Consider the following 17,141-nt stretch of genomic DNA (forward strand, 5'->3'; position numbering starts at 1 on the left):
TCACAATAAATAAAATCATACAACATAATTGGTTTTGAATAGTTTTAGTATTAATTTAAATTTAATAGTTAAAAATCTAGCATGAATTTTTGAATTAGCCAAAAAAAATAATATATTTTTTTAATTATTATCTAATAAAAATGAAAAATAAAATAAACAAGCCATGAATATAAGGATATTGTCTAGAATATTTGTGGTAATTTGGATTTAAATTAGACAAGTATATGATATATTGGAAGGGAGAAGGGAACTCATGTTTTATTGTTTCATATTTCACATGCGTTCCTAAAATGACGAAAATACCCTTGTCAACATATGATGAAAAGAGGTGTATCGTTTTCCTACTTAAAATTAAAATAAAATAAAAGAAGACTCGGATCCACATAAAGACAAAAAAAAAAAAAAGAAGATTAATAGAGACAACCCATACTTGGAATATATAGCCCGATCCATTAGTGGATTGGATGGTCCATTGTTAGAAAGTCGAAAACTAACACCCATGTGAAAATGTTTTCCTTTTTCAATAAACATTTATTCATTTAAGTTATCATTCTTTTATGGGCAAAGTTAAATTTGGTAAAAATATAATTACTGTCAACCAAATTCCATTCATTATAAGTAATTACACACACTCCTCTTACTCATATGGGTAAGTTAAGATAAGTAGGTAGGTTTGGTTAGGTACTCTAGTCTCAAAGGGTGAAAGAGAAAAACATACTCCTTTATTGTTCTTAGGTAGAGATTTGATTTGATTTTTTTCTTTCTTTTAAATATATATTTTTACAAAATAGGTAAGTTTGTGTTGTGATTAAACAGAATAATATTTATGAGAGTGAGTGGGACTACATAAACGTGGATTATCTTTTTTTCAATATGGCTTCAGTCAAAGGTTCCCCTAACACTCTGCTCCATATGGGTTTGGACAAAGTAGTTCAAGGATGGTCGGATAGGGCCCGTGGATATGGGCCCTACAAGCCCATAACTCCAAAATGGAATTGGACTTGTGGGCCCATTCTAATCTCTCCCTCTTTTCTTTCACACAGATCACAGCTCTCAACTCTCAAGTGCCTTGTTATGGGATCAAAAGTTTAATAACGAAAGAAGGGCTAAGTTTCTTAATAACAAATCATTTATTTTTTGCAGTGTCATAACTGACAGCTCAAACCCCTCTTCTGTTTTCTAGAACAAAACAATAATAATAATAATAATAATAATAATAATAATAATAATAATAATAATAATAATAATAATAATAATAATAATAATAATAATAATAATAATAATAATGTTCTTTATAAGTTCAGAGAACCATTTATATATGGTCTTATCATACATCACAATGATGTGGTATAAGATCAAAATTTTGAGCAGTAGAAGCAAAAAATATCATTCATAATTTTTCATACTATCTTTAACTACAGTGTCAACCATAAATATTATAGGAAAAACAGTAAAGCAAGTTGAAAAAAAATAAATGTGACATTAATTTTTCACCCTATCAATTAATGTTACTTATTATGTCACTTTCTTTTGCTTCTCATTTTGAATAAACCGTTAATAAGAGAAGATAGGATGTCCCTTCTAGACCACCTAACTGTAAGTTTTTAGAGAGTCATTTCTTACTTTTTCCTTCTTGAAAAAAAAATCATTCCATACTTGATAACAGCTGCATTCAATTAATCTGTAGACTTCAGAAAACAAAAGGGTTTTTTTTTTTTTTTTTTTTTTTTTTTTAAATTATAATTTTTTGGTGTGGGAAATAGTAATAGATAGAGTTCTTTTGTGAGAAAAAAAGTATGAGGGGGACTACCATGAAATTCAACACGCAAAAGCCTAGATTATGAGGGTCATGGTACTTTGAAGTATAGCCATAACCATAGCCCTGGGTAAATGCAGTAGTCATAAATGTTATATTCTCTCAATATTTTTATAGGGCTCCACCAGTTATGTGAGAAAGGTCCACCAAGATGATTGATTGCAGAAGCAAGTGGTTGATGAATGAGGCTATATATATATAGTGAATAAAAGTGTGTTTTCAAAATTTGAATTGTCATATACAACATAATCATACAATTCAACTTTTCTTTTTTCTTTTTTGGTTAAAAATAAAACTGTGATCATAGTACACTCTCCTATTATGATATCACTGTAAACTAATAATCTTGGTTGGTTATATTATTAGAGAGAGTTCATATGTCTCACTCAAAAGATTTGGAAGTATACCAAAATTAATAGTCTTAGTAGTATAGTATATTTGATTGATGAAAGTCTTATTTACATTTAGAATGTAAAATGAAAACTCATCAGGAGTTTTTTTTTTAAAAAAATTATTTTATTTTCAATTGAAGAGGACATGGGTTCAATTATTAATGTTCTTTAGGATAAAATGTTACAAAAGGATTGCTGGGACCTCATTTTATAAGAGAGAAAAAAAAAAGAGAAAACATTCTGTATCTGAAACTTAAATATGAAAAGTCAATCTTTTTAGCCCAAAAAAAAGAGGAAGGGTATGAAAAGTCAATAGAAAAGCCAAGCTCTATCCAAAGTTGTTCTTTGGAGAAAAAAATACGACACAACAACAAACAACTTGTAAAGTCTTGAGAAGAAAGAAAGATACAAATAGAATGGAAAATGCACATTCACTTATTTAAGAGTAAAGTCACAATTAAGTTTTTAAAGAAGTGGTATTGAGAAAATTAATTAATATAAAAACCTAAAACTTAATAGCTGGAAAAATTTCAAATACCAATAAAGTTGAAATGGTCTGGCATTGTGATCAGAATAGCTGACAAAATAAATAAATAGTATAGACAACAGCAGTAACATGGTACTGTAAATATGTTGAAATCCACGTGCATGTAGACAAAGCAGAGCTGAATTTGAGTGCTTATAGAAAACATAAAAAATAAAAGTAAAAAAAAAAATAATATTGGCCCTTAAATCTGTCTTGTCATTGGACCTTATGAACTGCAACCTCTTGCAGTGATTTTGATCTGTGAATGGGGCCAAGAAGCTGGAACAAGCAAAAGAAATGGTGGACCATCCTATTTATTGTGAACCCTTCCACTTTTTATCTCTCTCTAACATCCTTCCTTCCTTCATTCATTATCATTATTGTACTACTCTTTAATACAGATATTATATATTATATATATATATATATTTATTTTATTTTCCAAACATGTTCTCTTCACCTTTTTTTCTCTTTTCATACGACTATCGTACTATATACGAGTGTGTATATATATATTGTGATATAGAATACTTTTGTTGTGTGTGGGACACAGTACACACATTATACACACTAGGGAGATATATAGAGAGAAACAGGAAAGGGTGGTAAGATCATGGCGTGTTGTCCTCTTTATCTAAAATCTCTTTTTAAGAATTTCTGAGATATGTTCTCTTCTGTATTTCTTTCAATTTAGAGTTTAGCTTGGTTCCAAGGAGAGTAGTGTAGTAGTAGTAGCAGCACTATTAATACTACTGTCTTATAAATTTTACCATTTCTCACACGCAAAGAGAGATATGAGTCAAGAGAAGAAGAGCAGCTGTGATTTCTCATCACTCAGATAACATATCTTTCAAGATTAATTATTGTCGATCTTTGCTACTGTAGTTAGTTTTTCTCTGTAATCTTCTTCTTCATTTCTTTTAATATATAGTTATGGAACTGGAAAAGAAGAAGGAGCCCTCTTCAGATGTAAGAGAAATGGCTAATAACAACCAAGATTTTCCTGTGAAAAGATCCAAGGGAGGCCTCATAACCATGCCATTCATTATAGGTACATATACATACACATATACTTCATTAAATATATATATAAAAAACATTATTTTTATATATCAAACTAACTCGTTAAACTTTCTGATATTTATTATTCCCATGTGGGTTTACATAGATAATAACGATCTCTTGATTATTTTAGTTCAGAAGTGTTTTGGGGTATCCTATATTTCTTTTCTTCTTCTTCTTCTTCTTCTTTTTTAATTTATTTTAATATTCTAGTACATTTTGTGATTTTTGACAGTAAATGAAGCATTGGAGAGGGTGGCAAGCTATGGCATTTTGCCAAACATGATATTGTATTTGATGAAAGATTATCACTTGGGAGTAGCCAAAGGTACCAACATTATCTTCTTCTGGTCAGCAGCTACTAATTTCATGCCTCTTCTTGGGGCATTCCTCTCAGATTCTTATCTGGGTCGTTTTCTCACTATTGGCTTTGGCTCAATGGCTAGTTTTCTGGTAATTTCCCATCTCTTATTCCTTTCATCTTTTCAGATCATACCCTTTTTTTCTTTAATGAAGATTCAATCTAATTATAACCTTAATATCCTTTTCAACTTTTTCCCTATCTTCCTTTTAAACTGAGTTCTTAATGAGATTTGCTTAAAAGTTAACAGTAGTTAAATAGTATTAAAAAAAGAAAATTCTTGTGAGATTCACACTCATGTGGTTTTCTGATCAAGTGGGCATTTTTTAATCATTACATTACACCACCTTTTTCTTTTTGGTTAATAAAGAAAATAAAAAAATATTAAGCTAGTGTTGTTGTTCATGACAGGGGTTGGTGCTTCTATGGTTAACAGCCATGATTCCAAAGCTGAAACCTTCACGCTGTGATATATTTACACAAAGTTGTAAAGCTCCTACTGGTGGGCAAACGACATTTCTTGCTTTGTCGTTTAGTCTGATATCAATTGGAGCTGGTGGAATTAGACCTTGTTCTCTTGCATTTGGTGCTGATCAAGTGGACAATAGAGACAATCCCAAGAACAAGAGGGTATTAGAGAGCTTCTTTAGTTGGTACTATGCTTCAACTGCGGCTTCTCTTATACTTGCCTTAACTGCAATTGTTTATATTCAAGATCAACTTGGATGGAAATTGGGTTTTGGAATTCCTGCAATTCTTATGTTATTTGCCACTATTTTGTTTTTTCTTGCTTCATCTCTTTATGTTAAACAAAAAGCTTGTAAAAGCTTGTTCACTGGACTTGCTCAAGTCATTGTGGTTGCTTACAAGAACAGAAAGCTTCAACTTCCAAATGGGAACTCAAATAGTGATCATAATGGTGTGTATCACCATAACAAGGATTCTGAATTAGTTTCACCATCAGACAAATTAAGGTACTATCAAAGTTTTTCTCTTTTTTTCTTTTTTTCCAGAGTTGTCACTGTCATGTCAAGAAAAGAAAAATCTTATATAGATTGTAATCAACTGTAGGTGTTTGAATAAAGCTTGTGTAATTAGAAATCGTGAACAAGACATTGGGCCAGATGGGTCTGCTTCAAATCCTTGGAATCTTTGCACAGTTGAGAAAGTTGAAGAGCTTAAAGCTCTTATCAAAGTCATACCAATATGGTCTACAGGGTTAATGATGTCCATTAACACTAGCCAAAACACTTTTCAAGTACTCCAAGCTAATTCCATGGATAGACACTTGTCAAGTTTTCAAGTCCCAGCTGGTTCTTACCCTATGTTTGTAGTGATCTCTTTGGCTCTTTGGGTTGTTCTCTATGACAGAGTGATCCTTCCTTTAGCTTCGAAAATTCGAGGCAAGCCGGTGAGTTTGGATGTGAAAACAAGAATGGGAATTGGCCTAATTCTGACATTCATGGCCATGGTTGTGGCTGCAGTGGTGGAGAGTGTTAGGAGGAGAAGGTCAATTCAACAAGGGTTTTTGAACAATCCAGCTGGTGTTGTAGCTATGTCTGCAATGTGGTTAATCCCACAACACTGTTTGAATGGCTTAGCTGAAGCTTTTACTGGAATTGGACAAACAGAGTTTTACTATTCTGAAATCCCAAAAAGCATGTCAAGTATTGCAGCTTCACTTTTTGGATTAGGAATGGCTGTGGCTAGTCTTTTGGCTAGTGTTGTTTTAAGTGCTGTGGATAACTTAACATCAAGAAATGGTAAAGAGAGTTGGGTTTCAAGTAATATCAATAAGGGTCATTATGATTATTACTATTGGGTTCTTGCTGCTATGAGCTTTGTCAATGTGTTTTATTACATATTCTGTAGTTGGGCTTATGGACCTTGTGTTGAAGAGAGGCAAAAGGTTAGAGATGAACCAAATGGTGGGATTAGTAGTGATGAAGGAAAAGAGTTATTATCTGTCTAAGCTTCAAAAAAAAAAAAAAAAAAAAAAAAACATGAATTTGAAAGCTTGATTGATCTTAGGTTTGTTACAGTATTAACAGTGATTCTTATGCTGCTGTTTTTTTTTTCTTTGGTGTGTGGTTGTGTGATAGTGGTGGAATTATAGTCTATAATCTTGTAATTGTAATTGTTGAGATTTTGTTTGATGTCAATATATATATATCAAATATAAAATATTTATATTAATTAATGAGAATCGATGTTAGGCCTTGAAGAAGAACTAAAATGATTGTGTTTAAACTTTTAAATAATTCAACAGTCCTAAATAGCTGAGAAGAAAAATATATTCCTGATATTTTTAAGTTGTGTACTATAGAATTACAATAAAATATTTTAGTCATATAATTGGATTACATTATTAATATGTGCTTCTCTTCTCATAATTATTTTGTAACTTTTTTTTTTTGCACAAGTGATCCACAATAAATGTTCTCATAATAATTAAAGCCATCCTATTTTTTTTTAATAAAAAATCCGCTTTATTAATCTATAACTTCCGCTACCAAATATGGTAGCAAATCGGTTGAAATATCCTCCAAACCGAATCGACGATCAGGAAATAATATAGTAGCTTTAGTAAAGTTATGGGCCACTACATTAGCAGATCGTTTAACAAAAAAACACTAAAACATATTTCAAAGAAACAAGTAACTCCTTACAATCATTAACAACAAAACCAATAACGAAGCCATCCTATTTTTCTTTTTTATTTTTTTGAGAAAACGAAGCCATCCTATTTAATTTCTTACTGATTGAACTAATTCTCAATTAGTTTTCCTCTTTATTTCAAGTTCAACCTTAAAAGCGTTACCAATATTTATTTTCAAAAATCAATCATTAAAACTTGTAACATTTTGTTAACATAGATTAGTCAAAGAAAATTTTGACCAGAACAAATAATCATTCTTCCACTTTAAGTAGATCCTAAGACGTGTCAAACATTAGAATTAAAAGATTATGAAATTATTTAATTAGGATCAACCTTAAGAAACATCTTTTAAAAAAAAAACCTTAAGAAACACGAAGTTATGACTTTAGCTACCCCCAAACTAAAATTATATTCTTAAAAAAAAAAAATCATTCGTTCCTATTTTATTTATGTCCTACCAATTTGGAAGCATCACTTTAATAAAATAAAATAAAACATCTGGTAATCTCAGTTTAGTCAATATTATCTCTAACTCTTTTTTTTTTTTTTAAAAAAAAAAAAGATTCCAACAGCAAACTTTTGTTTTGCAAATAAGCCTCTTGCTTAATTTTAAGTAAACTTCATTCAATAAGACCAGTTTATTCTGAATTGAATTATTTTAAAAATTAAGCAATTATAAAATTGTGTCAATTCAAAATAACAAAGAATCCAGTTTTTAAGTCTTTTTTTGCTTTTTCTTCACTCTCCGACTTCTCCACACTTAATAAAGTAAAAGTTTAATTTAATCATTAAACTAATAATAAAATATTTATTTATTTATTTTTTTTAAAAAAAACTAAGTGTATGATTATTTTTGATTGATGATAAGGAAACTCATGTGCTATACATACATTTTTGGAACAAAGAATAGACAGCTAAAAAAGGCATTATCAATTGAGATGACCTGGAGGGCCTCCATTCATGCTCTTTGGTTTTTATTATTATTATTATTATTATTAAACACTAATTGATTACAAAAACAACTGTTCTGACTACTTGGATTGAACTTAAAACAAAACAAGCATGAAATGTCCCAATAACAAATGAAACTCAATAACTCACTCTATACATTAAAAAAAACTTCTAAAAATCTTAAGCCAACTAATTTTTATTTTAGTTTATGCAAATCCAAGATATTGGAAGCCTTGAGAAAATTGTTCAAACGCCTTGTTCAACGGTCAACTTTTTCTTCAACTCTTTTTTGTTCACCTACAATTAGAAATTCAGTATATACACATCAACACTCTCTTCTCAAGTACACAATATACAAAAAAAGAATTACAATTCTCATTCTTTTGTACCTTTCCCATAGCGTTACGAGGTAGCGAGTCCCACAGAAAAAGGCGAGTCGGTAGCTGGAAATAACAGAAACAACTAATTAGAATGAACAGCATATGTTTCTTTACTTAACACAAGAGGTCAAAACATCAAGTTGGGCTATTTGGTATACTGACATAAACATAGGATATAGGATTATATACTAATAAAGAAAGTAAACGAGGTTAGGGTAATAATACAAATACAATACCTTGTATGGTGCAAGTTTGTGTTGAGCCCAACTGAAGAGTTCTTCTAAGCTTATAGCAGGTCTTGATTCTTCCTCTCTTTTCTTCTTTGCTTCAGCTGCTGGCACAATTATTGCAGAGACAGCTTCACCGTAATCTTTGTCGGGTAGGCCCAACACACAGCACTCTTCTACAGTCGGGTGCTGCACAAAAGAGGAAATTTTTTTATTGAAAGTCTTCAATAATATTCAAATATTTTGTTAACTTTTTTTGGTTAAACAAGTTGCAGCATTGTTCTTTCTTTTGACACTGTTTAGAAAATGAGTCTAAAGAAAATAAGCTGTAGATTCACCTCTAAAAGTACAGATTCGATTTCTAAGGCAGATAACTTGTATCCACCAACCTTCATGATATCAGCACTGGTACCTAATAAATAGCATTAAAAAAATACAAACCCGAATCAGAATTAGCATAAAAAATTTATAATTCTAAGTCACAGAAATCATAGAAGGAAAAAGGCTCTGCATGAGAAACAAACAAGAGGGAATAATATCTACACACATAGGTTGCCAGGTAGTTTTAACCATCACCATATTTTTTTCTTAAAGGTCACCTTATGCAGTGGCACAATGTATGAAAAATAAACAAACGCAATACACCAATGATAATGACAGTGTAGAGTGGGTATGGTTTCAGAAAGTTTCTTACGTCCCAAAATGACATAGTATCCATCTTCATCCACTTTACCGGCATCTCCAGTTTTGAAGAACCCATCATCTGTAAATGATGCTTTTGTTACCTAAGTTCAACATAACTCAGCTGTTCAATATACTTTTCATGTCGAAACATTTGTTTGACAGGAAAAAGGAAAATACTTACGAACTTTCATGAATTGAAACATAAATCGTCATTCAATTTGTAATATGAGAATGTACCTCAGGAAGTCTCCAATATTCTTTAAATAAGGATGGGCTTCTAACGCAAAGCTCACCAACCCCGGTTGCATCGTCTCCATTCTCATCTTCTGCAAGAATCCTTACCTATCACAGATTAAACATCACTACATATAAATGGCAAACCTTGGTTGTACAGCAGGAATTGTAATAAATCTTCCCTGGTTCTACAGTTGTTTTAATACTCAATTTTCTCTAGTTATATAAAATTAAAAATTACCCTGATAATAATAATACTTAAATGAATTTCTTTCTGAAAAAAAGTGTTCCCTTTCACACATTCATTCATACTGACCTCCACACCAGGGAATGGTTTTCCAACAGTGCCTGACTTCCTCTCACCTTTTAAGGGATTTGATATGGCCATGACAAACTGAAAGCATTTAAGTTATTGATAAACTTTAGAAAACTTCTGGATAAATATACCATATTTGATTCTTTAGAAAGCAAATTTTGACAATAAAACCAAATTAATCTAAGTGTCACTTACTTCTGTCATTCCATATCGTTCCAAAAGACGATGTCCTGTAATGGTTTGCCATTGTTGCATGACAGGAACAGGGAGTGCAGAGGAGCCACACATCTAAGTACAATAAGAGAAATATCAAATTATGGGTCAATTAATAAAATCTGGCCATAATTAGTAAATCTGAGTATATGACACACGAACAAGCGAGCATAATAGTCATGAAAATCAAAGAATAAGAATGCAGTTAATTTGAGAAGCCATGTAGCTCTTGACTGCTTAGCCAACGAAAATAACGCGGTGTTTCAGCAAAATAATAAAAAGTCCAAAATGCATTAGTTAAATTCTACCTTGAATTTACCCAAGAGAATAAAAGACTAAGCAACCAGAATGAATCCTATCTTCACCATAACAGGCAATTAAATTAGAAAAAAATAAATCTTAAATCCTGTGAAGCCCATAGGCTCATAGTAAATTCAGGAGTAGGCTGCATACCATTAGACGCAACTGCTTTGCAGCTGAGGCAGAGGCTTCCTTCAGCTCTGGATCCATTGCTTCATAACCTTGTATCAATCGAGTATACATTGTTGGCACCTATAATACACAAAAGACAATCATTAAATTGTGCACAATAATCTGTGTACTGGTTAAACACAATTCAAATTAAAAAAAAAAAATATTAAAAGAGCATGCTGTGCTTAAAATAATGATTTGGCACGTGACAAACAAAAAGGTTCCGTCTCCATTTTTTTTTCCTTTGGTGACCACAGGCCAGCTTGTGTGCACCTTGCCTAATCCCACACCCCCCGGCCACATACCAAGAGAAAACTGCCACAATGGACATGTGGGGATTGAACGTGTGACCGTGTGCCTAACCAACACATTCCAAGTATTTACCTCTAGGCCAACCCCTTGAGGTTGTCTCCATTCTATGTAGTGAAATATAAAATAAAAACCATGACCATAAAAGCTAAAGAAAAGGCACACTTGCAAGCTCAAAAGCATAACATACTATATGGAAGGATGAAAGACAATGGATAACCAACAAAGTGAGAAATAAACCCAGGTGGGAAAAATCTTATGTCATTATCATGCTCATTTTTGTCATTATATTGGGACTTACTCCTGTAAATACGGTTATACAATCATTGGCCTTAGTTTCAGATGTTGGATATGATTCACGCCATCTCTGCCAGATACCTCGTACACTAAACTTTGGCAAGAACTCAACCTTCAACAACACAATCAAAAACTATTACAACCGAGACCATGTACCAAGTCTGAGCTCATCTACTCAGCATGAATTTCCAGTCTAAATACCAAGAGAAATGAAAGAGCAATAAAATAAATTACCGTGGAGCGAGCATAGAGAGGTGCAAATAAAGCATTAAAAAGCCCATGGACATGTAACTTAAAAGTCAAGGATCCATCAAACTACACTTTTCTTTTGTTTTATATTTATTCAGGTTTTGCAAAAATTAGATGGATGTGTGTGCCTTCAATGCTGTTAAATTGTAGATGTTATATATAGGTGGAAGGATATGATGTAGTGGTAAACAGTGCAAAAATTGATCAGCAGGTGTATACTCCCAAGCTTTTGCCAATGTTTGGACCTGAAATTGAGCCGAGTGAGGACAAAGGTCAGAAAAACAATTCTTGAGATTCAGGTGCTACCCTTGATTATATAGCCAAAAAGTGTACTGTTTCTTTTTTTCATAACTTATTACATACAACCTGTGCGCTAATACTTTGATGCGTATGAACAACCCCTTTAGGTTTCCCTGTTGTTCCACTAGTGTAAACAATTAAGGCAGGATTTTCATCTGCAACAAACGAAAATGATAGCATATGAGCAATCTGTTTCTTGTCTTTATTCATGCTTCTTAAGGACATGTATTGGTAAGTATTCAGAAGCATTTACTTGAGATTTCCCTATTGAGCAAAATGCTATCTGTGCTTATATCTCCAGTCTGTCGATGATCAACTGTAACTTCCTGTGAACAACTACTGGGAACGGACGGGATAAGAGAAAATTGAGCTGATGTTTTTGCAGCAATTTTTTGCATAAGTTCTTGATGATCTTCAGTACTCAGTATCATGGAGATGTCCTGTCATTAGATAACCACTGACTCATGTTAAGACCGATTCCTGTTTAGGAAATATAAATGCACTTTTCTTCACTTATAATTTACTATTTAAAGTTTCGAAGAGTAAAAAAATTATAAGGATTGAAATAGAAATGCAGTAAAGGACTTCCTTTTTAAGAATAAAAAAGTGTCTACCATGTAGAATTATCAAAAAATTAAATTTAAGGCTTATGGTTGAAGAATTTATAGCAGACCAACAATAAGAAAAAAGCACAATTTAGTAACTAACATAGAGAAACAAGTAAAATGGCGAATAAAGCTCTCCAAGTGCATACCGAATCATTCATCACATGCAAGAGTTCAGCCTCTGGGTAGCTGAGTGCAAGTGGAACTGCAACACCACCACTTAGCCAAGTCCCAAGTACTCCAGCAACAAATTCAGCTGAAGGTTTAGCTACAATTCCTATTCGAGCTCCACCAAGATGTCCATGACCACCCGCGCCATTGATTGACGCAGAAGGTCTAGCTTGTTTGCCTGCTTCATGAATCTAAATTGGAACGAAAAACAAGAAGCCAATCAATTTAAGGGAGAAAATAGTTTCAAATATAATGAATTGTATCTTTTTTTTACTGAATGAGACAGAGAAAAACAGTACAAGCAAAAATTAAAAAGAAAAAAGTCAATTCTTTTCTTTGCTCTAAAAGGTAAAATTTAAAACTCACTGCCTTCAACTCAGTGCCACATAACAGGCTGCATATACTCTGTGCAGAAGAAATGAGTTGTTTATAACTATAACTTTTCTGATCAGCTCTAATAGCAACTCCCTCACGAGCTGCAGATCCTTCCTTAGCTACTTCCTTCAACACCTCCATAAGAGACCCAGAATGTAATGCTGTCACATAAAAATATTCAGAAAGAGCATTGAATCAGACAACATAATATCAGTCTCAGAATTCAATGAGGCACTCAGCAAAAACACCAAACAGCAATTTTTTTTCTTCTAAGCAGAAATTTGTTCACTCCATTAAACTTGCCAAATTAGAGTAGAAAAACATTGGAAATCAAGAGCTCCATTTAGGGGCGATAATAACAATGATAAATCACAAATCCAATTCGCAGCAATCAATCACTTAAAACTCAACTTCAAAAGTTCATCTTTTTCCCTTCCATGCTGGAACTTAAAAGCATGAACTTTCATTATCACCACTTCAAATTTTAATCAAACAAAACCACAATTCAGAAAATTTATCAAAATCGATCAAATTCCCATCATTGGTCATATGAAAATCCCAACTTTGTGTAAACTCCCACCTAACAACATATTCATCAACCAAAGAAAATTAGGAAAGAACCAAGAAAACTTACAAGAGAAAAGACGAGAGCTTGAGAAAGAAAGAAGAGGATTGTTGGTTTTTGGGGAGGAAATAAGAGTGAGAGAGCACAAGGTCTTTAAGCTTAAACGCATAGGAGGCGAGTAAAAGCAGAGAGGCTTTAGGTGGTGGTTGAGAACTTTTAATGTAGTTGTGGTGGTAGAGCTCATTTTTTTTAGGTGGCGTTGAAATTAAATGGGGTCACAAATTTTGGTCTGTAAAAATTGATGGGGTCACTCAGTTAACCATTACGTTGTCGATGATGATATAACCATAGCCATAGGTACGAGGTGACGAAGTAAGGTCGGTTCGGTTTGACGGCGCTGTGGTTCACCAATCCGAAATAGAGTTCTTTAACTTGACGTTATTTATTCATAGAATCAGTCAACATGAAAATATAGTAAAACTTTCGAGTTTCGACATTAGAGATGAAAAGAAAATGCAAAAAACAATTGTTTTTTTATTTAATGATAACAGTTTTGTGACAAAAGACAGAACAGAACTAATTTTTTTTAATTGGCTTCCATGAATTCATTCTATGAAAGTTTTTTTTTTTAAGGGAATGAAAGTTCAAATCTTTGGATTTATTCCGTACCAAAAAAAATCTTTCACCCAATACTTTTCCTTTTTCATTTTTAGGGTACCAAAGATATTCAAGAAACAAAAAAAAGTTAGATTAAGGTAGTTTTTACACATAACTGAAAAAATGTTTTTTTGAATATAAATAAAAATATTTGAGATCTTTGTAAAAAAAAATTAGAAACAAAATTACTAAAAAAAATTGAGAAGAACAAAATGTTATTTTCTATCATCTCCCTTTTAAATTATTTTATTTCACTAATGATCCTTTAAAAAAAAAAATTATTAAAGTATTTATTCCTAGTAACATTAAACAAATATTTTTTGTTGAGAAAAATTTCTTGCGATATATTTAAGAGGAGTATTAATTACAACCTCTTATTACAATCTCTTAGTCAACCTCTACGTTCAAAATTACATGCCGATATATTTTTTAAAAATTTTTTTTCATAGAGGTATTCGTTATAGTTACAGTATCATCTTTATAAATTTTTAAAAAATTCAGAATAATTTGTAGTATCAAAATTAGAGTTCTTGATATTCTAGTTTACCACACGTGTTCAAAAAACTTCAAATGTATTTTCAACACTGTAAACTAATCGAAATTTTTCAAAAAATTTATACTCATATAATATAATATGATGATATGTTAGAGAGTGCTACAAACACTATTATTGGATTTAATATTTATTTTATTAAATTAAATGAGACTTAATAATTAATTGATCCATACCTATTAGAGGGTGCTAGGTGACTTTTAGCATTTATCTTTTATTTTTAAAAAAATGACAAAAATACCAAATATAGTGTAAATTTTAAAAATTCTTTTAGTTTCAAACGACTGTCGTTTTCTGTGTTCCTTTTTAGGTGGGTCATTTTCGCGGAAATATCTCAGTTATTGCATTGCAGGACCTTATATGAAGACAACGACATTAATCATGATGCCTACCCAATGCCCATTTGTCGTAATTGGATTCAATTCAATAACTGTGTCTGTAAGATCTGTGTGGGGCTAAGATTTGAGTGGTTGAGTTGTGTATAACAATAAAGAATATTCTCAACTTTGGTTGAGGTAGTTAATATAGACAACACAACAACTTTATAATTTGATCAATCATATCATAATTCATAACACAATCTTATGCATAAAACATCCTCCCCATAATAACTAAAACAATATTCATACAGTAATTGTTCAATCAAACTCAAAGCTTGTAGTTTAAGTAACTTTTTGGTCACTTGGAAATGGCTTGAGTTCCAGGAGGAATGTCTACTGTTTTATCCTGATAATTCTTCCCTTGTTGTTGAGCAAGGATTCCATTCCATCCTACAACAGAAAAAAAAAATAGATTCTTTTGTTAGAGAAATTGAACACTGATTACAAGAATTGAAGTGCATTATATAGTGATATACATATATATATATATATATACTACGTGTGTGTGTGTGTTTACCAAGAGCAGGGTCAAGTCCTCTGATTTTGAGCTCTCTGTATTCTTGACAAAGAGAACAGCAGGGGCAAAAGACATGAGAGATAACATCTGTATATGGAGCTTCAACTAGATCATATTTTGTCCTTAGCTTTGTTCTATATTTTGAATAAAGAACAACAAATAATCACGTAAAAATCAAAAATAATTATTTGAATAAAGAATTCAATATACACATTTATATATATGAATCTCATTAATCAAAAAAAATTATTAAATATATGAACAATAATTTGTCATGCTATATGTTTCCCAATAAAGAAATCCACCTCCTCATAGTCAAAAATAAACAATACATGTAATACAGATCTTTGTAATGAAGTACCTAAAAGAAACAAAACTTCAGTTAGCATAATCGAAAGATGTTTAAGTGAACTAAATAATGACTAAGAAGATCTAAATTACAAAATGAAAATAACATGTCTATATGAGTATAAATATAAATAATATTTTATTATATATAAATAATGACTAAGAAGATCTAAATTACAAAATGAAGATCGAATATTAATGGAATTTATTTTATTATTATTTTATTATATATAAATAATATTTTATTATTTTATTAAATAAAAATTAAAAGTCACCCAAATATCAGTTCAAATATTAATGAGATTTGTTTTATTATTATTTTATTATATATAAATAATATTTAATTATTTTATTAAATAAAAATTAAAAGTCACCCATAAATTTCTCAAAAACCAAGAATTTTAGTTATATAGGCACACTTTATATAGAATAGATGTGTGTGTGTGTGTTTACCAAGAGCAGGGTCAAGTCCTCTGATTTTGAGTTCTCTGTATTCTTGACAAAGAGAACAGCAAGGGCAAAAGACATGAGAGATAACATCTGTATATGGAGCTTCAACTAGATCATATTTTGTCCTTAGCTTTGTTCTATATTTTGATCCCATTATCCATTGAGAACACAAGGCAGGCATCATCAATAAGTATATGAAGCTTCCCAAATGGCAAGCTACACAGTACCAAATTATTTAACAGATCAGTTAAAAACCACATTTGAGAAAAGAACAAAAATTGAGAAAGAGGAGGAGAATTTACCCATTTCTCCTTCATGTAGTACTTCTGCAATCTGTCCAAATGTCACACAAGGTAAAAAAGATGTCATAACAGCTGCCATAATAAAACCAGAAATTATATAATCAGATTTGTTTCTTTGGCAAAGATTGATGACATTGACATAACAAAATTCCCATATTAAAATTGTATGTATCATTGGAGCCTTTAAGCAACATTTAAGTTTTAGTCTCATTAGTTAAGTTCTTTGGTTTAAAACTTGATGGGCAAGAAAAGAAATTTACCATTTGTCTGATTTTCATAGCAATCAAACAGTCCTGTGGTCCATGGTTTTCCAAGAGGCTGGTTCTGGTTTGCATGAAAATTTGGAGCCACTGAGCCAATGGGTTCAGCCGTTTGCTGAACTTCCTTGCTCTCAATCTCTTCGATTTGACCCATTTGATCACTTGCACTATTCATGTGTAGCTTATTCTTTTATACAGAAAATCTGTAATGTCAAAACTCATTAACCAAAAAAGTGTTGACTTCTCAAATATTTTATAGTCAACGTCATGAAGTAAGAAATGTACATAAAAAATGAGGACAAGCCACTAAAATATCATTGTTTCACCTCACTGTATCTTTGACATTTTGAAGAACAGCTCTAAATTCACATGGATTTATTCCTCAACTTGTAAATTGTAGTGTAAGCAAGCATGTACTAAGTTTATCTTATGAGAAAAATAAGTAGATTTCTTGGGCAATGGGTTACGATCAACTTGTTGCATAAACAATCACTCAACTTACTTAGCATAA

At 31.6% G+C, this 17,141-nt stretch overlaps 3 protein-coding genes across 4 annotated transcripts; 1 reads left to right on the forward strand and 2 right to left on the reverse strand.

Annotated features, from left to right (window-relative positions):
- The first annotated feature begins 3,185 nt into the window (after positions 1-3,185).
- On the forward strand, positions 3,186-6,353 carry LOC115707825 (protein NRT1/ PTR FAMILY 1.2). 2 transcript variants are annotated; one of them, XM_030635902.2, is made up of 5 exons: positions 3,186-3,553; positions 3,666-3,785; positions 4,032-4,249; positions 4,569-5,131; positions 5,229-6,353. In XM_030635902.2, the coding sequence occupies exons 1-5, from the start codon at positions 3,529-3,531 to the stop codon at positions 6,127-6,129; spliced, it is 1,827 nt and encodes a 608-aa protein (XP_030491762.2). In that variant the 5' UTR covers positions 3,186-3,528; the 3' UTR covers positions 6,130-6,353. The 2 variants fall into 2 exon arrangements, with proteins under 2 accessions (XP_030491762.2, XP_030491764.2); XM_030635904.2 differs by having other exon boundaries at positions 3,187-3,339.
- A 1,389-nt stretch (positions 6,354-7,742) lies between these two features.
- Positions 7,743-13,622, reverse strand: LOC115707826 (probable CoA ligase CCL8). The gene is made up of 17 exons (XM_061117353.1): positions 13,233-13,622; positions 12,590-12,759; positions 12,202-12,414; positions 11,701-11,887; positions 11,514-11,602; positions 11,321-11,392; positions 11,133-11,183; positions 10,903-11,010; positions 10,275-10,373; positions 9,804-9,896; positions 9,609-9,686; positions 9,296-9,400; positions 9,069-9,159; positions 8,713-8,786; positions 8,384-8,563; positions 8,157-8,210; positions 7,743-8,064 (listed from the first exon to the last, which is right to left on the reverse strand). The coding sequence occupies exons 1-17, from the start codon at positions 13,405-13,407 to the stop codon at positions 8,014-8,016; spliced, it is 1,890 nt and encodes a 629-aa protein (XP_060973336.1). The 5' UTR covers positions 13,408-13,622; the 3' UTR covers positions 7,743-8,013.
- A 942-nt stretch (positions 13,623-14,564) lies between these two features.
- LOC115704396 (protein PLANT CADMIUM RESISTANCE 8) lies at positions 14,565-17,068 on the reverse strand. The gene is made up of 4 exons (XM_030631606.2): positions 16,631-17,068; positions 16,371-16,442; positions 16,072-16,284; positions 14,565-15,143 (listed from the first exon to the last, which is right to left on the reverse strand). The coding sequence occupies exons 1-4, from the start codon at positions 16,803-16,805 to the stop codon at positions 15,052-15,054; spliced, it is 552 nt and encodes a 183-aa protein (XP_030487466.2). The 5' UTR covers positions 16,806-17,068; the 3' UTR covers positions 14,565-15,051.
- Positions 17,069-17,141: the final 73 nt, after the last annotated feature.

This window comes from Cannabis sativa, chromosome 1 (genome assembly GCF_029168945.1).
Source record: "Cannabis sativa cultivar Pink pepper isolate KNU-18-1 chromosome 1, ASM2916894v1, whole genome shotgun sequence".
NCBI classification, from domain to species: Eukaryota; Viridiplantae; Streptophyta; class Magnoliopsida; order Rosales; family Cannabaceae; genus Cannabis; species Cannabis sativa.